The 22,514-nt window shown below is 47.6% G+C and overlaps 1 protein-coding gene across 4 annotated transcripts in view; it reads right to left on the bottom strand.

The window, feature by feature from the left end:
• RBM23 (RNA binding motif protein 23) overlaps positions 1 to 22,514 on the bottom strand; it is a 1,244,959-nt gene that overhangs the window by 49,863 nt on the left and 1,172,582 nt on the right. For all 4 annotated transcript variants that reach the window (XM_069633849.1, XM_069633851.1, XM_069633850.1 and 1 more), the window contains one exon: positions 13,765 to 13,842. In XM_069633849.1, coding sequence (XP_069489950.1) covers positions 13,765 to 13,842 — 78 coding nt within the window. Of the gene's footprint in view, positions 1 to 13,764; positions 13,843 to 22,514 lie in introns of those variants that run through there.

Here is a 22,514-nt window from a genome sequence, read left to right as displayed (position 1 = left end):
CCTTGCTGCGCCTCCTGTACTTCTTCCAGGCAATACCGCAGGCAGAACCCGCAGGCTTCTCTAAGGTGCTGGGATCCCTGACCAGTGAATTTTTATGGGTGGGGAGGAAAGCACGAGTTAGCAGGCAGCTGATGATGGCACCCAGACGGGAGGGGGGCCTTGCATTGCCAAATTTTCTACAGTACTACGAGGCTGCGCAGCTGCGACTAATTAGAGTGGCTTCGGGAAGGGGAGGCTACATGGGACAAACAGTGGGTGAAAATGGACAGAGCGGTGGCGCACCATACTCTTGCGGAGGTATTGTGGCTCCCTAAGCAGCTACGTCCTCGGCATTGTTATGAATGCTCTATAACGAAACTGATGGCAGAGAACTGGGATAAGCTGATGAGAACAAAGGGGATCACGACCTTCCCATCTCCTTTCACGCCTTTGTTTGGCAACAGGGATTTCACCCCAAGGCTGGAGGGGGGTGTGTTTACGCAGTGGCAGGAGGGGGGATGTACACGACTGGGCAAGTTATTCTTCTGGGAAAGAATCCTTTCATTTGAGGAGTGCAAGAGGGAATATGGCGTAACTGAGGGGGACAGGCTCAGATACGCGCAGCTGCGGCATTGGGCACTGAATCCAACAAACAAGCAGTTGGCAACAAGAGAAAAGACGAGCTTTGAGAAGCTTCTTCTATCCATTGATGGGTCCAAGGGGCTGGTACCTAATTTGTACAAAATCTTGGACGATGCTACCATTAGAAGCCAATGGAGTTACATGGGTAGGTGGGAGTAAATCATAGGTAGGGACATTGAACGTAGGGACTGGGAGAGGCTATGGCGGAAAATCCCCAAGTTGGCTAGGGCTTCCCAACTCCAGGAAATGTGGTACAAGATTTTGTTTGGGTGGCATTATACCCCCGCGTATCTTCGGGAGATTTATCCTGACACTTCGGGGAGGTGCTGGAGGGGTTGTGGTCTGGAGGGCACGGCACAACATATTTGGTGGGACTGCCCTGCAATCAGACCCTTTTGGCAGGAAGTTGCGGAGGCCCAGGAGCAGGCATTTGGGATGGGGGCAGCAGACCGCCAATGCTCTCTCTACTGGGGTTGGGAGGGGGCACTACCCTGGGGGAGCCTAGATCCAGGGAGAGGGCAAGAGTGATCCTCGTTCTCGCAGTTTTGACTGTAATAGCGCAACGATGGAGGAGTGCTGAGGTACCCCTCATGAGGGACCTGCTGTGGAAACTCTGGGAAATTATGGCTCTTGAATGGGCAACGTACGCAATAGACGATAAACTACCTGCTTTTGCAACGGATTGGAAGGAAATTATGGTATTTCTCAAAGACGATTTTCGAATTGGTTGGCGCCCTCAGCGATTGCGGCTCCTGGACTTGCAGTAGACTTTTGTGTGTTATTTGTAGAGGCGATGGCATAGGGGTTAACGAAGGGGGGGGGGGGGGGAATTGGAGGGTCAGGCGCGGGATTGTTCCAAATCACAAACTCTTTTGCTTGACTTAGGGTGTTCTGGCTCGAGGACTGGTTAATGTTGCTTGCGGGGGGAAGGGGGAGTTGGGGCTTGTTTATTTGTTTTCCTTTTGTTGTTGTTGGAAATCAATAAAAAGAGTTTTTAAAAAAATATATATATTTTGTTGTTATTTTTATTTCTTTTACAGAAAACGGTTATCCCAGAGCCATACCAGGTACTGTCACAATGCCTACACCCGGGGACCCAGACCAAGTCCAGCAACCCCCGGAAGCAGGCATCAAGACATCACAAGCAAGCCCAACAACCCCTGCTAGGGGCTATTTGGGTCCAGTCCTGGCTCATATGGAGAGTCAGTCCTGGCGCCATAGGCGCCAGGCTCATAGATGAAAACTTACCTGATGCAGACCATGCTGCAAACTTACCTGATGCAGACCATGCTGCAAGAGCTCCAAGCCAAAAGAGGCTTGGAAGGGACTACTTTACTTAGGGACTATTTTTTACTCGGGTGGGGCTGGGGAGGAATACTTACCTGGGACTACTTTGGAGGCCATTTAAACCACGCCCGAAGAGCAGCACACGCTTCACGTTATTCTGCATCCAGCAGCGTAACGCTCACCGTGCCTGCAAGTCTGCATCCAGACTTCTGCCACGCCCGGCTCAAGTTTGCAGCTCCTAGAAAAAGAGAGAAAGAAGGAGAAAAGGTTAGAACAAGAGCAATACCTTTGATCCCTACCTGAATTCCCGATCCATCGTGCCTTCGAGCTGGAAGAAAGAAGTTATTTTATGCGCGTCGCCTCGCCTGCTGCAGCGCCGCGCTGAACTCACCGGCCTTCGCAGCATCTTCATTCCACCGCATCCTCCTGCATGTTCCTGCCGCACTTCGGCACCTAAGGAGAAGACAAGAACAGCAAGGTGAGCCAAGGGAATACACAGAGGAATATTTGTACCCCCCCATAGACTTACCTGATTTTACCACCGGGGGTACTATTCCTCTTCATGGGTCGGCGCAGCTTCCCTGCATCTTCGCTGAACCCCGGCCCTTAAGGGGAAACAAAAGGACATCAAGGTGAAACAAAGAGTAACAAGGGGAACCCTCCTCACCACAATAGACTTACCTGATTTTACCGCCGGAGGTATTATTCCCCAAGACTTCATACTTTCTCACAGCGCCTGAATAAGGGAGAAAGCAACAGGTTACATATTGACATTATTTTATCGAACTCTGTTGGAAAATACAAATCCTTACCAGAATACTACCGGTTGCCACGAGGAATTCTTCATTAGGGTCAAGCTGCAACCTGCAAGGAATCGGACAAGCGTGAAAGTCAGGCATTTGAACTCTTACGAACTTTATACTTACGGCGTCTTGCCGGGAATCTCGGAGTCAATATTGTTCTGGAACTCACCAATTCCTTCGAGCCAGTGAAGCAACTGGTTATCAACGCGCCCCTACACTCAATGCAGGATGGAGAGCTCATCTTTTCAAACCATCAGGTGAGACTATAAAAGAGGGGACATCAAAGGTGATCTGTGGAAAGAACAGCGGGGGTGGGGGGATTTACGCTCAAATTCACAGGTGGTTAATTCCCTTTCTCGATTTGCAGAAGAATATTCCTACGGGCCAAGCAAACGAAGCTAGGTGGGCCAGTCCAGTCCGTCATCTCGGCCCTACGCGTCACATTGGTGGAGACGGCAGCTATCCAGTTCTGATCGACGCCTCTGTGGGAGCCAGGTGAGCCTAACAGATACCTTCTCGCTTGGACAGAAGCGACCACCCACAGAACTTTCTGAGCGGGGATGAATGGGAGGGTTCTATGAGTAATCTGCAGAAGAAGAATCCATAGAAAGAACATTACGGTAAGCTAATTTCTCCTTCAATTGATTGCTTTTCTCCAGAAGGTTCCTTATCATGATAGACTACCCAAGCAGTTAGGATAATGGAGGAGGGCAGAAAGATTTAAACCAGCAGATTCTGCAGAACCAACCTACGAAACCTAGCATCAGCTCCTTGTGCAACGTCCAAGGCACATTGCTTGGTAAAGTTATGTAAAGATGACCAAGTGGCCGCCCGGCAAATATCCGTTACCGGGACCCCTCTCTGAAGGGTCGTAGAGGCTGAGAACCCTCTTGTCGAAAGGGCCCCTATACCTGCTGGAAGCTCCTTGCCTGCTGATTGGTAACACTCGGCTATGCACAGGATAATCCACTGTGACAGTTTGTTTAATGACGGGAAGGCCTTTTCTAGACAAGCAATGGGCCACAAACAGCTGGTCTAATCTCCTAAACTCAGCCGTACTGGCGACATAGAAACTTAATGCCGTCTTGGGATCAAGGCGATGGAAATGCTCCTCCTCTTTCGAGGGATGTAGAGGACGGTAAAAGACAAGTAAGTCAATGGCCTGGGATACATGAAATTCTGAAACTACTTTAGGCAGGAATCCTGGCCTGACTTTAAAAGAGACTTCGTCATGAAAGAACATCAGGAATGGAGGATTGCAGCACAAGGCTTTCAGTTCGCTAAACCTCCTGATATACGTGATTGCGACCAAAAAGGCTGTTTTAAGGGACAAAAGCTGCAAAGAACATGAATGCATAGGCTTAAATGGAGCCGCCATCAAAAAGGTCAAAACCAGATTAAGATCCCAATCTGGGATAACAAAAGGGGTTGGCGTAAACTTGTTGAGAAGGCCCTTCAGGAACTGGGCCATGACCGGAATGGTGAAAAATTAACCTTGGTCTGAGGATCTCTTAAATGCAGAAAGGGCCGCCAAGTACCCTTTCACTGTGGCAACCTGAAGGCATGACGAGGCCAGTGACAGAAGGAACTCCATCACTGTGGTGGTGGGGCAAGTGATCGGGTCAGTCTCGCGTTCCCTGCACTCTGTCTCAAATCTTCTCCACCTGAACGCATACAGAGATCTAGTTGAAGGTCTGAGTGTAGCCAGCAGTACCTCAAGCACCTCCCCTGAGAGATCTCAGTCATCATACCTCATCCTCTCAAGGGCCACGCAAGTAGATTGAGGGAGTCTGTAGTTGGGTGTAGCACCCAGTCTTCCGACTGGATGAGGAGATCCGGACGCCGAAGCAGCCGGTGAGGCAGACAGTCAGATCTAGGAGATCAGAGTACCATGTTTACCTCACCCAATCTAGGGCGATCAGGATCACGGATGCTCGAAATCTCTTCAACCTCCTGAGAACCCAAGGAATGACGGGAATCGGAGAGAAGGCGTAGTGGAGGGGGGAGGTCCAATCCACCAGAAACACGTCACCCAGTGCGCCGTTCGCTGGGAATTCCCTCGATCAAAACTGTTTGCACTTCCTGTTGGACTCTGTGGCGAGCAGATCCACTGCAGGGATACCCCAGGGACCGAAGACCTCCTCTAGGACCTCTGGGCACACCTTCCACTCTTGTGAGACTGTGCTCTGCCTGCTCAGAGCATCCGCCAAGGTGTTCTCTGTCCCCAACAGATGAGCTGTCGAGACCTAGATCTGGTTCTCTCTCAACCAGAACCACTAACTGAATCGCCTCCGTGCAGAGCAGGCGAGAGTGTATGGCACCCTGCTTGTTGAGATAATGCATGGCCACCACCTTGTCTGTTAGGACAAGGGCATGCTTCCCTCTGAGAGACGGTGCAAATGCCCTCAGGGCTAACCTGATGGCCCGCAACTCCAGCCTGTTCATATGCCACTTAACTTCTGATGGCAACCAAAGAATGCTCACCTGCAATTCCTTGTGGTGGGCGCCCCAATCCTTCAGAGACGCATCCATTACCACTCTAGGCTGTGGCCAAGGTGGCCAGAAGGGTTCACCCTGCCAACGGATTGCTGCACATACTCCACCAGCTGAGTCCGCAGACTAGCTGGCTGGACACCGAAAGGTGACCTGTGAGCGCTCCCAAGTATTGAGACCCCTGGTCCGTCCCTCAGAGCCATTGGAGGGATCGCATACACAGCCTGACCTCTGGCACCAGAAAAATACAGGAGGACATGAGAACCAACAGGGGGAGGAAGGAAGCCGCTGGAAGAGTGGCATGGTTCTGAAACAACTGTACCATCTGGTCGATGCAGCTGTCTCTCTCCTCGGGAGGAAAGCCCTTCCTTACGGGTGTCTGGGACCGCTCCAATGAACTTGGACCTTTGGACTGGCGTCAGATGGGACTTCAAGTTGAGGGAGAAGCCCAGCCTGTGCAGTAGTAGGCAGGTGTCTTCCAGATGAGACAAGACTTGCCCCGCCGACTTTCCTCGGATCAGCCAGTCGTCCAGGTATGGAAATACATCGACTCCGGATCTCCTGAGGTGGGCCGTGACAACTGCCATGAGCTTGGTGAAGACCCTCGGAATAGAGGTCAACCCAAAAGGAAGCACTTTGAACTGATAGTGCTTGTCTTCAATGAGGAAAGGCACTTCCTGGGCTTTTGGTTTATCGGCACATGGAAATAAGCGTCCTGTAGGTCTATGGACACCAGCTAGTCCTGAAGCTCGAGAGCGTGGAGAATCTCTTTCAATGTCACCATCCTGAATTTGTCCTTCCTCAGGAACTTGTTCAAGGCCCTGAGGTCCAGGATGGGATGGAGACCCCCTCCCTTCTTGGGCACCATGAAGTAACGGGAATACCAACCCGATCCTCCCTGATCGGGAGGCACCTCTTCCACAGCACCCTTTGATAACAGGGCTCTCAGTTCATCCTGGAGCTCCTGTCCCAGGAGGATTGAGTGAAGTGGGGGTCTGTCCGGAGGCCTCTTTAGGAAAGGCAGATAATAAACCCACTGAATCAACTGCAGGGCCGAGACATCGTAAGTTATCTCCTGCCAAACGTCCACCAACCGGTGCATCGTGGGAGGGAAAAATCAAAGCGTAGAGGGCGAAAGTGATCCTGCCGGTACTGCTGTTTGTTGGCCTCTAGAGGCCCCTCTGCCCCTTTGGGACATGAGAAGCACCTCTGCCCTTGCCTAGCTTCCAGGAGGTGCACCTTCCTGCCATAGGGCACATAACGTCTGTAGCCCCTGCCCCTGGAGGCGAAACTGAAGGCAGGCTTGGCCAGCTGCGCCGCTAGGTCCAAAGATTTAGCAGCCAATTTCGACTCGTTGAATTTCTCCAAGGCCTCATCTGCTTTCTGTCCGAAAAGCCTATCATCTTCAAAAGGCATATCCAGCAATTTATTTTAGACATTCGGGGAGAAACTAGATGTTTAAAGATAAGCTTGGCATCTCATCACAACTGCTGAACCCATTGCTCTGCCAACACAGTCGGCTACGTCCAGGCCCGTCTGCAACAACTGTTTGGTTACCGCCTTCCCATTCTCCACCAGCTATAAGAAACCGTCCCGCATGGCACCCTCTGGGACGTACTCAGCAGCCTGTTCTACTGCTATCCATAAGCAAAACAAATATTTGGCGAAATCACACGCCACATTAGTGGCCTTGAGCACCATGCTACCAGAAGTGAACATCTTTCTGGCCAGGGCATCACATTTTTTCCCCTCTCTGTCCGTAGGAAGATTTGAGGTGGATGCCGCACATCTAGTGGAGACAGTGGCAGCCTGAATCACCAACCCTTCGGGGAAGGGTGTGTGACTAGGAAAGAAGGGTCTCCTCTTACCGACATATACTCCCCTGTGAAAATGGTAGTCACATGGGGAATGGTACAGGGTGCTGCCATAAGGAGGCTAATTGGTCTGCAACGGCAGGGTTGAAAGGCATATTGGTCTTGACTGTGGGACTCTGGTCCAAAATATCGGTAAGATCATAACCCTGAAGAGGGGCATAGGACGCCTCCAACTCCAGGGTGTCAACTACCCTGTGAACCAGCTCCTTGAACTTCACACTTTGAGTGGGTATAGGGCTGTTTCTGCTGTAACTCCAAGTCTGGAGAAATATCTAGACCACTGGCATCATGTAAACCCTGAGCCAAAGGCAATAAATCTGCCTCATGGTCGAAATAGTCGTGGCCGCCGGCACCCGTGTAAACGGGGTTGACAGTGTCTTCAGGGTTATCACTTTCTTCGACTCTGAAAATGGAGTGCATGGAATCGAAGAAACCCGATCTCGACAGTGGCAAAAAGGAACCGTCGCTGACTGTCTACGCCGAAGGCTTGAGGATAGATTTTGAAGCCGAAGCTATCGATGCTGAGGGTATTTTTGGTGTCGAGGGACGCTCTGGCAAGCTGACTATAGTAACACCTGAAAACGCTTTCAACGCCGACAATATCGACAGAGTGGATAGCTTGAGGTCGGGAGCACCAACCGCCGCTTTGGCCGCCCTACGCTTGCCCTACATGGAAGTGTAAGTTAGTTATCAGCTTGGGTGAACAGCCAGGTTTGAGGCCTTTGTGGAAGGACCATAGTGATGCTTTGGCCGCCAAAGACTGCTGGTCGGGGGCCCGAGTCGCACCTACAGCCACTTGCGTCTTAAACATTTCCAACAGAGTTCTTAAAACGCTCCAACTCCTCCCGAGTGGTCGGCCCGCCGACGGTTTACCTTGTTCCGATGACTAACTGGACTTGTGTTGATAGCGGCGGTGCCGTTTCTCCTTCTGCAAGGAAGACGACGAGGAATGGCTCCTGGAATGGGACAACTTCTTGGTCTTCTTACGATGTCTGTCTTTCTCCTTGGCAGGGGTGGGCTCCTTGGTCTCGGCCTCCGAAGACCAGACCAGCGACTGCACCAGAGACTAGGCGACAGGTCGGCCCAAAGCCAGTTTGCGGCCCTATCACGCAGGGATTTTGGCTGCATCTTTGCGCACGACGTGCCTTGCAATTGCGGCATCTCTGGAAGCCCGAAACCCTGTGGGACGACATTGCGTCTGGGTTGTGAAGAAAAAATGTACGTAATTACAATAAGAACGTTGAGTAAACTCGTGTTCCCTATGCAGAGTGCAGAAAAAAGGAACTGAGGTGTGGGGCGTAGTGACAAGGTGTTTGTACGATGCCTGACGTCAAGTACAGAGCCAAAGAACGAGAGCCTGACAAGACGGATTGACGACAGAGTGTCGAGGTCCACTACGCTCCCATGCAAAATGTTTTTCGAGCAGCGAAGCTGGAGATGAACATCTACCATGATGAGGAATCTGCGGGAAAAAAGCAATCCATTGAAACTGTTTCATTGCCTTTCCTTGAATTTAATTGCTTTGCATTGCTTGACTATTTTCTAACTAGCTTAACTAAATTTTGTTTTACATGTTTCATAGTTGAACCACTTGTAATTATCTTAACAGTAAATTGTTGGTGATCTTTAGAAGGCTGACCAACATTGAACGTATAGATGTGCATAGTATTGACTTGGTAGTACTTCTTACCTGTGTGTGTTTTTCATTGCTTAGAGCGTATGAAGGCTTAATAAAATAGTGTATTTTTAGATTTACTGTGTGTGTGTGTTACATTGTACCACAGTACCACCCCATATCTAATGAAGTCTAAGACTTGTTGCTCTACCACCTACCTTGATTAAGTTTGGTCAGAACCAAGTGTCTTTTCCCTGCTCATAAAAGGAGAGTGGCCTTTCAGAACCCACCCTCTGGGCTGGTTCTGAAAATCCATCTTAACAGGGGAGACTAAGCCACAGTACTAGTCTGGGGTCCTGTGGTGCCCACACAGTTAAGATCGGGCTACTGCCCCCAGTTCACTGTGCTTGGCCACTCTGTGGCCCCTTTTATGCCTGTTCTACTGTTTCATGCTTGAGCCACGCCCACACTTCACCTCCAAACACTAGCTCCCTGAATGTATTAGAAATTAGAGCATGCTATGCCCTTGCACCCCAGTGGCCTCCTGACTACTGAACATGCCCTGACAAGGAATGCCTTTTTCTTTATTCTGACCCGCGGCTCTGCCTATTGCTGATATCCACTTGCAGAGACATACGCTGTTTTCCCAGACCCCCAGCCAGGCTTTCACATCCGTGGCCTTTCTTTACATTTTTGAGACATTGCCACAGGTCTCTAAAACATGTCTCGCAACATCTGTTCCCTGGTATAGGAAACTATTCCCTGTGGCATCCACTATCTTTCTTTTGAGATGCTGCCACATGTCTCCACAAACAAGCTTTCACAATATCTGCATCCTGGAATAAGCAACTGCCACCCTTCACTGTGAGACGTTTACTCAGGTCTCTTAGCAAAACATCTATCGAGACACACAAACTCCCATGGCCATTCCCCGAAACACTGGCGATATGACATCAGCACGTTGGAGCATGTTGTATGTACGTACAGCCTATCGGTAAGGCCACAATCGATAGGTCTTGATTTTGAGACATTAATACTGGGAAATGATGCTACCTTAGATATACTCACTCAAAGCCAAAAGAAGTGGTTATTTAGGGGAGCCATGATGGGAAAAAAATCATCCTTAGGAATTGGAAATCCGACATTTCTTTAAAAAAAGAGGACTGGTTGAAAGAAATGCTTGAGCTGGCGGATGTGGAAAATGTATATATAGAAAACAAGGCAAGAATGGGTTGTTTATGAAAATTTGGGGCAAATTTCTGACATTGTATTGATTCTGACAATTTCATATTATATGATGTGTACCTGGCATCTGTAAGGGGGGGAGGGGATATTTATGTGTTTGTAATTATGTATATAGTTTTTGCTACAAATTTCTTTGTTATTTCATGTTTTGTTGTTATAAGTAAAATGAAAATAAAACATGGTAAGGCCACAATCTAACAGGCCTTTGTCCCCTAGGCAACCGTCATGTCAACGTACGATACATGAAGCATATCTTTGCGCTATTCGAGCCGCCAAGCACTAGCCGCTTTTCTTGATCAAGTCTGCTGCGCATTGGGACGTGCACAGAAACAACCACCTAGCGCCTGAGGTAAGATCACGCTTAAACAAGGCTTCTCCAATATTCTCTCTCTCTTCTTTTTTGTACAGCTATTCGAGACGGTCCCCAGTACGCACAAGTTCCTGATACTCAGAGACCTGCACCCCTTTGTGCCTCATTCCATCTGGCACCAAGGGGGAACACACTTTTCCAACAACTTTGGAAACACGACCAGCGGCTCCAGCAACCAGCCGTGATTATTCCAATCCAAGGTCCATTAACTTCCCCTGTTGAAGCAACACCATCCCCAGTACTCCAGAGATCATGCTGGGCGAAGCACAACAAGATTGAGCCCAACTGTCTTTTCTTATTTCTTGTGTACGTACAGGCCCCCTTTTGGGCCAGAGGACATAGGCAAGGCCATCCTAGCTAGAAAATATGACATACACGTGCTTGTCTCTTTACTCCCCTCCACACATAGGAACCCTGCACCATACAGTTTACTATCTACTGGATCCAGATACCCAGAGAAGTTTCATAGAGATGCCGCCCCCCCCTGTAGCAGCAACACAGGTCAATACCTTTTTCTACTCCAACTGGCTTCTCCCTTTTGTTAACATATTGCATTTCTTACCTTTTACAAACATATAAATTGAAGCTTATGTTTGTATGCTGGGTCCCCACCCCAAAGAAATTGAACAAGGTCCCTAGAGAAGGCAACAATCAAGCAAGGGACAAATGCCGAAACGTCACACGGTCACAGTGGCGTGCACCAAACATCACGCCCCCAAAATTATCAAACTCGTTCAATTCCTTTTTTTGACGTAGACCCGCAATACGATCTAATCTGCAGTTGGAGTAGACAGACAGTGATCCAAGGTTGGAATCACTCCTTGCATAGTTCTAACTTATTGATAGAAATTCCACATTAGTATAGATATACAGTGTGTCTCATTCTTTTGATCTTACATGTGATTTTACGTTGTTTTTTTCACTGTTCCGTTATGTTTTTTGAACACATTTATGTGCCATTATTATGTCACAGTATGTTATGTGATGTATTGATGCATAAAAAATATAATGAATACATTTATATATTTTTGATATGCACCCTATTCGAGAAGGATCTCTTCACGAACATTGTCTAAAAGAGGCAATGCTATATCTAGGCATCCCCTCTTAATGGCTGAAGGTTCTTTTTTACAAGCACATGTTACTTTTCTGTTCAGATATCTAATTCGTTTTTAACACAAACAAATGTTGGGAGCCAACCCTTGTAAACTGTCCTGTGGTGAAACGTCTTGGCTCAGAGTGTCCTCGGGGTCCAGGGAAGCAGGCAAGGTGACGAGCTCCAGGGAGACAAGGCCTTCAAGCGCCCTGGGAGTGGGGGTGGGGGGGAGAAAGAAAGAAAGGGAGAGAGAGAGAAAGAGGGAGAGGGAGAAAGAGGGAGACAGAGAAAAAGGGAGAGAGAGAAAGAGAAAGAGGGAGAGACAGAGAGAGAGAGAGAGAGAGAGGGAGAAAGAGGGAGAGAGAAAGAGGGAGAAAGAGGGAGGGAGAAAGAGGGAGAGAGAAAGAGGGAGAGAGAAAGAGGGAGAAAGAGTAAGAGAGAAAGAGGGAGAGAGAAAGAAAGGGAGAGAGAAAGAGAGAGAGCGAAAGAGAAAGAGGTAGAGAGAAAGAGAGGGAGAGAAAGAGAGAGAAAAAGAAGGAGAGAGAAAGAGGGAAAGAGAAAGAGAAAGAGGGAGAGAAAGAGAGAGAAAAGGAGAGAGAGAGAGCGAGAGAGAGAGAGCGAGAGAGAGAGAGAGACAGACACCGGGCTGGTTTGTTAAATTCTCAGGACCTTTCTAGGCAAAGGCAGCGACCCACAGCCAAGTGGAAGATCCTGGTGAGAAAAAGCAGTACACAGCCCAGAAAAATTTTCCAGCATGAAAGGCTCGAAATAGCAGATGTGGGAGGCAGCAGAAGTCTTCAGGAATCCCAGACTGTATCCCCAGGGGCAAATAACCCAAACCGGGATATGCCCAAGCCGCAGTACACAACCAGTATTGTCAAATAAGGGCTTTAAACAGCAAAAACTGCAGCAATCAGCAGGAGAAATGCAATAAGCAAGGAAGTAGACCTGCTTCTTCCAAGCAGCAGAACAGGAAGCCAAGTGAAGGAAGCAAAGACCAAGTAGGATCTTAAATCCACTGCCAAAGGTCAGGCCACCAATCACTAGAGGGGGTCGATATCCAGCAATGCTAGTTGGTCAGTAGGACTGCCACTCAGCCTAGGCCACCCCCACAGAGAGAGGAAAACGCAGGGTCTTAAGACTGGTCAAAACCAGTTGATACCAATATGGAGGCGGCCAAGAAGACTCACAAAGAGCCCACAGAGCCAGAAGGACCATTTTAAGGCCACATTGTGGTTGCCCTAAAATGAAAAATGGCTAAGAGCAGGATTTTATTTAAATGCATTGGTGCCGACATGGCTGACAAAAAAAGGCACATTGGGCTACTGATGTGGTAAAATGACTTGCAACCCTGGTGAAGCCAAAATTAAGGTACATCTGTAACCAACCAACTGCCTAATGCCTATGTATGGTGATAGAATTAACCTAGGGCAAAAACGGGGAGCCCGAGAGGTATACCTGGGACAAGGTGCCTTAGGGGTGGACCCAATATCATATACCTCAAATAAGGTAAACATATTTGAAATGGCAGAGAGACCTCAGTTGAAGTCCTTCCAGGCACCAAAAAGAAGTCTGCAATCCAGACAAAGGGAAAAAAGGCAGTTGAGGGGTCCTTAAAAGCGAGGAATTTGTTCTTAAAACACATACGCAGTAAGGCTCGAGATTAAGCCTGCCTGGGAGAAAAACATGCATTAACCTCCCCCCCCCCCCCCAAAAGAAGAAACAAGTAGCGGGGGATACAGCAAGTGGTACAATGTGGGCGTTTTGCCTAACACTAACTGCACACATTCCTTTTTGAGAGTTCCTGGCTGAAAAGGACATCACGAAATGGCACCACATGGTAATTCCTGGTCTATAATCAAACATACCCAAGTGAAACAAATTACAGTTACATGGATACTGGATTTCACAACACTAGATGCTCCATTTCTACAACTACTTGTGAAGCCAATGTATTAAAGGTCATTGCCACTAACCAGAAACAGTACAACAGTCTGAGTTACGGTACAGACTGTGGGAAATTAAGGGGCAGCTGGGCAGAAGCCCCCACCTTTGGGGGACATCCGGCTTCTTAAAGGGCCCCAAGCATATAACTGGTGTCTCAAATGAAATCTGGTTGGAACTCACTGGGGGAAATAGTCTGTGTGTCAAAGAATAACCAAAAAGCTGAGGGTACTCACAAACGTGAGTTAATATTGAACACACTGCCCAATACCCTCTCAGCAGCCCACAATAGCAACCCAACAAAGAGAAAAAAAAACTAAGAATAGCACTGTCGGCAGTCAATTTGGATGAGGCCTTCTTGCACAATACAATTCTCTTAAGAAATCTCAGAAGCCACTAAGCACTGCCAACATTACCTGTGAAGGAACTCAGGGGTATCGCTCCATTGAGCTGCAGTGCCGCTTGTGCCATTAGAGGGAGTTGCATCCCAGAACCTGCAACAGATAGAGAATAAGCAGAGGTTTTGTCTGTGAGGGCATCGCTTCACGGAGAAGAACAACTGTCAAATAGACAGAGCACCCTTTCACGAGCAGCAGGAACATTAGAAAATAGAATCCACAACCACTAACCAGAAACCCTCCACTCACTATCTTATCCGTGTGAGGCCAAAGTAACTGTCCCCTCTCTTTGCACAAGAGTAACATGAGAGCAACGGGATTGTAGTAAAGGACAGTTTACACAGACAATCACACAGAAGATCACTGAAAATATCATCCACCCTAAGTTGTAGATATTTGTTTCATGCGCATTACAGACAAGTACTGTTAGGGAGATTTACACACGTTGCTGTCTGTGGCACAACTTGGAAAAGCCCACCTTGGGTGACAGGGTTGTAACCCCTTAAGTTTAGCCTGAACTACCCAAAGGTTTGGGAGGAATGGCTGAACAGTCAGGCTTAGTCTAGGAGGGAGAAGGGCTGTAGTGAGGCACACAGTACTTAGAGCATACAAATGGTTCAAGGAAACACTGAAACACTAGCAGTTATAACAAATATAGTTATTTCATATACACTAAGGCTTTTAGAAATAAGTCATGTAAGTACTATTCACACAGTAATATGGTTGAATAAAAGGTAGCACACTTTAAATCAAATGTAAAGCAACACAAAAGTTAAAGAAAACTACTAATAAGCAAACTTAGATCAACTCACGCAACTTTGGTTAACTCTTTATTAACCACTCTTCAAAAGTCTAACCCTATACTAAATGAGTATCATAGAGTCATGGGGGACACTGGGGGTCCAGTGACCAAGGGCTGAGCAGGAAAGAGACAGGTAAACAGCAAACAGAGCAAAGTCTATGAAGATGTCTTCAGGTTTGCAGGTAAGAAATAGTTAGTTTTAGCAATTTTGAGCCCAATGGGTTTGTTCACCCTAATGGGACTCTGGATGCCCTGGAGAGTTGGGTGCAAGTAACAGCTTAAGTGCAGCCCTCCAAGAACACCTGAGCAACACAGTAAGACCAACGCAAGTACCTAGGCTTGAAACAGTACCTTATCACAGAAGAACTTAGTGCAGCAGGTTGGTCCCCAAGGTGAGGAGACAGTTGCTCCCGGTTTGGATTTCTTGGCCTGGATGGCTGAAGAAGGAACTCTGGCAGGAGTAGACAGCAAAGGATTTTCACGGCACTGGAGCATTGGAGCACTTCATAGGCTTCGGTTCAGCGAATAGTGTCCTCCAGGAGACTTTACTTTGGTTCTCAGTCCTCAACTCAGCTGAGGGGATTTCAATGAGTGGAAAAGTGTCACTGCAGGCCCAGAAGGATGTCTAAAAGGTTTCAGCCAGATCCACGCTTCACACGAGGTTGCACTGCGAAATGCCACTGGTCCCAAGGTATTGGCAGTATGCAGCCCGGGAAGGTTGCAGTTCTTTGTGGGATGTCGCAAAATGCAGGTGAGCCTAGAGACTGGGTAGGCCCACCAGTCCAAGGGAGGAAGTCTTCAAGAGATCTTCCCTGTCACTTTGAATTTGGTGTTGGATCTTTAGTGGTCACTCAATGGCTCTGGCGGTGGCTTGGAAGTTGCAGGGACATTCTTCTACGAATTACTCTTTGGATTTTCAGTCCAGTAGTCTACTCAGAGGTATAGCTCCAGGACCCTCGCCTTTTATGCAGGAAAACTGGCTGAGACCACCAATCACCATTCAAGGCTTTCATGCAAATCTGGGGGGCATTAGTCCACTGCCAACTTCCCAGTGCAAACCAGTTCCATGCAGGTACACTGCAGGACAATGACCAGGGGAGTTAGGGTTACCCCCCACTTCATGTCCTTTTGGGCACACAAAGAGCCTTGGTGGGCTTTCAAAGGGAGGCCTGTCAAAGACAAAAGAACTATCAAGATCCGCCACACCCAGATAGGTAGAAGAAGGCTTAAGTAAGAACAAGTCGTCATGAACAGGGTTTAAAAAAGCACAGCCACCATTTGTGGCAAACAGTGACCCCTACGTCTCTATTGCAGCTGCGAAGACAGCCTGCAGTAGAAGTCCACAACCAGTTGTGCAAAAAGGTACACTGCCGCCAGCCTGTCAGATGAACTTGTAACAGTAAGTACAAGTTAATGGAACAGTGAGCAAAGGGAGACAATGTTTCCCCTCAGTTGCCACATAAGGTGGTGTGAGAAACCTGAGGGTATCCTTTGACCTACTCCCCTTGGATCCTCTTCTCAGTTGGCAGGGAAAGGCCATTGCTTTTGGATCCTGACCCTGGGGGTGAAATTAAATGATATTTTATTTATATCGCACTCATACACAAGTGTTTCAGAGCGCGTCCAGGAAAAAAGGGAGGGGAAGAAGGGAGAGCAAAAAAGAAAAACAGCAATCTTACTAGGCCCAGTGACATTTAAGAATGAGCAAGTGCATGGAAAAGGGAAAAAAGGGGGATTGAGTCAAAAGTGCGGAGCAGAGGAGAGAAAGACAATACATATTAAATTAAATAAATCAATGAATAAGGGCGATAACCCATGGTAGTGCAGCCAGCAAGTGGCAGGTGAAAGTCAGATAAGGTATATCTGATAAGTGCAGATGAAAGGTGGGAGGGGGACTGTATGGTTACAGATACAGAACACCTAGTGCAGGGGGTGGCCTGGAGGCAGTGTAGGAGGGTGGCATGGTGAGCAGGTATCTGGGCCCGAATGACAGAGGGTGGCCAGGTGCACAATGCCAAGGGAAGAAGGAGATCAACAGGGGACAAGGGGGACAAAGGCAGAGGCAAAGAGGAAGGTCTTAAGATGCTTCCGGAACCGGAGATGGTTTTCCTCCAGTATCAAAGTGGCCCGGAGGCTGTTCCAAAGGGAGGCACCAGCCAAAGACAGAGATCTGCCACCAGCTTTTTTCTTTGCAAAGCGACTGACCCTGAGGGAGTTAGAAGTAGAGGAGAAAAGGGCTCGAGAGGGGAGGTTTTTATGGAGGGATAGTTGAAGGTACTTTGGATCCAGGCCCCAGAAAGCCTTGTGGACAATGCAGAGGGTTTTAAATTGAGGGAGATGCGAAGGAGGATCACCTGGGTGGAGAGTCCTTGGGGATTGGGGAAAGGATTTCTCCAGGCAAGACATATCACTCCCCTTTTCCTTGTGAGAAACAACCTTATCCTCCATCCCCTGCCTTTATAGGCTGTCAATCACTTTCCCTCATTCATATTACTATAGTACTGGGACGAGGAAGAGGTGACTAGGAGTGATACACACTAACATGTCCTTTCACCACTCTGGCACTGAGGTGAGGAAGAGGGCAGAGGACTGTTGTGAGGGTCAGGCATGTCCAGAGAACACCAAGAAATATGGTCATGCAATTGGAATGGAGGACACACACCTGCAACATGTTAAATAGTTGCAGGTGTACAAAAGGTGGAGCCAACAATCAGGTAGGGGAGACCAGCAGGAGAGAAGCCGGGCCAAGTTTTCGGGCTTGCGAGCCGAGAAATCTTGTTGAGAAGGAGGCTGCCGAGGAGGGTCCTGCCTGGAGGCCAAGACGCCGGCAAGTACCTAGGAGAGACTGTGAAACTGAGGCCTGAGCGGGCTGTGAGAGAGTCACAGTTGTTGGATCCTGCCTGGGCCGGTGCTCACAGCCTGGAGCTGTGGGGCATGTTAGAGATCCCATTGCTGCAAGCTACCAGCAGCGTCCGTTAGAAGTGAACAGAGCCGCCGGCAACCTACAGAGAGAATACCGGAGTGCGAGCACGGCTCGCAATACTACAGTGACATGTATGCGGAGCAGAAGAAGAGGAGAGCAGCCGCCTAGAAGAGCCACCAGGGACTGGTGAATGAACAAAAGGCAACACTCGTAATGGGGTGCTCAAGGGGCTAGGCAAAGGTAATTGCTGAATGAACAAAATGAGAAGTGGAAGATAAAGTGAACCCAAGTGAAGGGTTGTAGTGAACAATACAAGCAAGTTGAACTGTAAGTGAAAGAATATGAACTGAGAACTATTGAATACTTAACTAAAGGAAAAGCTTTGATAAACCTATGAATGGAACGCAACATTGTGTGAAGCACACGTAATATATATAATGAAAACTAAAGAACAAATCTTATGAAATACAATGAAAAGCAAGTAATGAACATTACTGAAGAGTGTGAAAGTAATGGGGTGTAGAAAGAGAGCACCATGGAGTGAACTATTTGAAAGAACACATTGTGGCAAAGTCAAGAGGTCAGCAAAGAGGAAAGCACATTGTGGCAAAGCCAAAAGACTGGTAAGGAGAAAGCAAAGTGAATGTGAACCAGGACACATTAACAGAAGAACCTGTGTGGGCAAGAAAGCCTAGGGGCTACCAGTTGTGTGACCTGCAATAGATGGGCTGTGTGGTCTGACAACTGCACCTAGACCGGGATACCCTATCTGTGAAAATCAAGGAAACGTACAGAAAAAAAATCTGCATGTATGAAAGAAATTGCTGAAGTGAAGCAGAAGAAAGCAATCTGTATAAACTGTCAAAGAGTCAGAAGGAGTGTAAAGTTGATCTGGAACTGGTTTTGCAAGTTAAGAGACCGAAAGTAAGTGTGAGTTGGCAAGCTGAACAAGCTGTCGTCTTGTGGAAGGGAAACCTAAGACCTTATGAACTTTGTTGTTGCGTTGTGGAAGGGAACCTCAAGGTCCCTTTTTTGGAACTGTGTTTTCTTCTTGGGGAGGAAACCCAGAGACTTTGTGGAACTGTCTTGAAATTGGGGCAGGGGAGCTGGAAAGCAATCCAGGAGCTTCAAGAAGCTCAGAGCCTTATTTTGGAAAACTATTTGAGTTGCTATTGACATCTCTACACATTGTTTATCTTTAGTTGTGAGGGCAAGTATAGGTTTTGGACACAGACAGACTTTTAAGTTGAACTTACTGACTCAGACTATCCTTTGTTTAGGTAGGGAAATCCCACCTTAGCATAGGGCAAGTTAGGCCTTCAACCATCCTGACATTTAAGCTAATGAAAGTATTTTCCTTTAATGTGTTAAAGTTTATTAAACTTTTTCACATATATAGAGCACAAGATATGAGCACAAGATATTCCAGCAAAGAAATGTGTTTTAACTCTGAATGTGCTGTCTGTGTCTTGCTTCATGATGCCCTCACAGTGGGGTGTGCTGATCTGACACAAGAAAATACAGGAGGGACAAAGGGGTGTCCCTCCTACCCTGGTAACTGGTTAACTCAGGTAAAATAAAAAGTAAAGCTCAAGGAGCTTCCAGTAACACAATAGTAAAAGGTAGATGTCAGAAAACATGGAGGAAAGCATAACTCCATAAAAAAAAGTATCAAAAAGAGGTAAAAACGGTTCCCAAGTACAGAGTAAAAGAATGTGTGTGGAAAAAAGGTTCCTACTCACTCAGGAGAACTGGTCCAAAAAATCCAATAGTCCAGCAAAATGGGTGGAGGTCTCACAAAGTGGGGAGAATTATACTCAAAAAGGAAATTCTACCTAACAAGCATGTTACAGTAATAGAGCAATACAAACAGTGAATTGGTCCCTGAGGGACACCAAACAACTATTCAAACAAGTAACTAACAATTCTTAGCAGGTATTTAAACAGTTTCAGTATTTTGAGGGAGATTAGAATAGTTTAGAAGTGTTGTCCATAGAAAGGAATGCGACAAACGTTGCCACCTTAGTTGGGGAGCTACACAGAAGGCAATACCCTGGAAGTCGAAGGGACTCCCTGGGTGACTATTACAGCTATATTACAAGTAAGGCCCTGGATGGAGACTTGTTAGTATGAAGCAAAAATAGAGTATAAAACCACCCCTCCCTCTGGTGTCCAGACCTTGTGTCATACCTAGACCATCGGTGCAGATGTAGAATAAATGCTGCACTGAGCCTCAATTAACCTGATACATTAAAAACTCAAACGGATTATTCAATGCTTCATAACAGACAATATGAAACAATTAAGAACCATTTCACATACAAATAACAATTAAAGCATTTCATACAAGGAGCGGGGTACAATGTTCCTAGCCCTTTAAGTGGCACACGTGCAACATAGGGTTAGTAAGAAAGGGTCTTCTTCATTCGCAAGCAACATATTTAGAGAGATTTGTCAGTTGTTCTATAAGGGTATAAAGGTACAACCACTTTCAATACAACCACCCAATCATGATCTGTTGAGATAAATTCACATGTCTCAGTGAAGCCTTTTTTATACAGAGGTCATTTGTGTACAAGCATTGCCCAGCAGCTAAAGTCAATAAATTATATTTGCTGCTTGATATTTTTCACAACAGGATGTTTCTATAAAATGTTTTGTCGACACATGGTGTCTAGGGGACTACTGACCTGAATATTATTCAGACACTTTGGGCAAAAAGAGTGATTCTTAATGATGGAACATTCTTTCCATTCACTGGGGATTCTTAATTCCTGATGTGTTTTTTTTCCCCTAGTTTTGTTCAAAGTGACCTGTGCCAATGACACTTGTTATAGTTATAGCACATGTGATAGTGTCTGTTAATGCTGTAGTAGGTGAGCCACTGACCTTCCAATGCTGGTGTTCCCAAAATGAGTGGATGTCCTATGCGCTTGCACCTGGTCTTCTTCTATCACTAGTATTCAAGTTTGGCTACTGCAAAAGTAGGTGTATGTCAGAGCGCATGGAAACACGTACCTATATCATCCTATTCTATTGAGTGCTGCTTGTGGGGGAATTTGTCAAACATGCAGAAGTTTTGGAAAAGAGATTGAAACAAAGACGCTATCCCTGGCAAACAATAAGATCAGAAAGAAAAAGAGCAAGACACACAGCAAGAGAATCCTGTCTCACCGTCAACATCGAGAACTGGATAAACGCATCACATGCGTCTCTACCTTCAGTCCGATCAGCAATGCTCTCAAGAAAGTTATTCTTAAAAACCGGAACATTGTCTCCTTGGAGACATCAACCTTGGCCTGAATGACGCCAAAGACCTTACAGCCAAAGCACTTGACACAGCTCTAGCCACCCTAGGATTCGTCAACACCATCAACAGCCCCACACACGCCCTAGGCAGATCACTAGACTGGATCACCCACCACAATTGCCCCATCACAGTCACGGGCAACACCCCCACCCCATGGTCCGACCACCACACCATCACCTTTAACATCCCCACCACTACAACCACATCCCACCCCCCTCCTCCCTTGCCTCCTGCCCTTACAAGGAGTGCCCGTCAACTGACCAAAGAAAGACTCCTACCCTTCTTACAGGGACCTGCCTTCACAGCCCCATTTTCCAACGACCCGGAAACTCTGGCAAAAAATTATGATACGGCCATCACAGCAGCAATCAATACCATCGCCCCACTTAAACTTCGGAAAACCAAACCCACTAGACACGCTAATGCGTGGTTCACCCAAGACCTTCTAAAACTACGCTCCGACAAACGGGCAGCATTAGCTCTTTGGCAAACATCACGGGATGAGAAAGACAAACTCAACTTCAAATCCCTTGCAATTAATTACAAGAAAGCCATCATTAAAGCCAAAGCTAAATCCTTCGAAGAGAGAATTGCTGAGGCCAAGTCGAACACCAAGGAAATGTTCGCCATTTTCAGGGAACTTGAGAACCCCACACCCACCCCCCAAAACTTCACTAAGGACAAAGAATGGTGTGACAACATCCAAACAGCCATGCGCAATAAGATCAGCTCTCTCCAAGCCAAAATCTTGAACACCAAACTAACACTCTCCTCCCACACTACACCCTCCCCACCACCTCTGCCCCCATCACCCACTGAGGCCCCACCCACCTTCTTGTTTAAAACCGTCCAAGAAAACGACATGATCAACATTATGAAAAACATAAAACCCTCCAATTGCAAAGGCGACCCCTGTCCTGCCTCCATCATCAAAGACTGCGCAGACACCTTGGCCCCTTTTCTAACAGCCTTCGTCAACGCCTCCTTCACCACTGGGAGAGTCCCCGCCTGCCTAAAGGAAGCATGGGTCCGACCCCTCATAAAGAAACCCACACTTGACCCCACCTCCCCTAATAACTACCGCCCCATCACCACTGTCCCTTTCCTCCTCAAGATTCTAGACAAAGCAGCCTACCTGCAGGTCCAGCACTTCCTCGAAGAACAGAACCTCCTTGGACTGAGACAATCCGGCTTTCACCCTAGGCATGGGACAGAGCCCGCCCTACTCGACCTAAAAAACCAAATGGACGACGCAAGGGACCAAGGCAAACCTGTCTTGCTCCTTCTCCTGGATCTGTCGGCAGCTTTTGATCTTGTAGACCACGACATCCTCTGCCACCACCTCTCCTCCACAGCCAACTTCTCTCAAGAAGCCATTACATGGATCACCTCCTTCCTCCAAGGCAGGACCATGCAGGTCTTCTCTGACCTAGCCACTGCATCACCCTCTATCATGCTATGTGGGGTGCCCCAAGGCTCCTGCCTCTCCCCCACCCTCTACAAAATCTTCACCCGCCCCCTCTTCCTCATCCTTGACGCCATGGGCATCTCTTACACCAACTACGCCGACGACACACAGATCCTTCTCACTCTGACAGGCGACTATGACACGGACTCTGCTACCCTCAACAACATCTACAACACAATTCAAATGTGGATGGCTATCAACGGCCTCTGCCTTAACTCCGACAAAACTGAGCTCCTACTCGTAGGCTCCCCTGACACCATCAAGA

Source organism: Ambystoma mexicanum, chromosome 13 (assembly GCF_040938575.1).
Source record: "Ambystoma mexicanum isolate Mex_15411 chromosome 13, UKY_AmexF1_1, whole genome shotgun sequence".
NCBI lineage: Eukaryota > Metazoa > Chordata > Amphibia > Caudata > Ambystomatidae > Ambystoma > Ambystoma mexicanum.
This window is presented reverse-complemented; position numbering and strand designations above follow the sequence as displayed.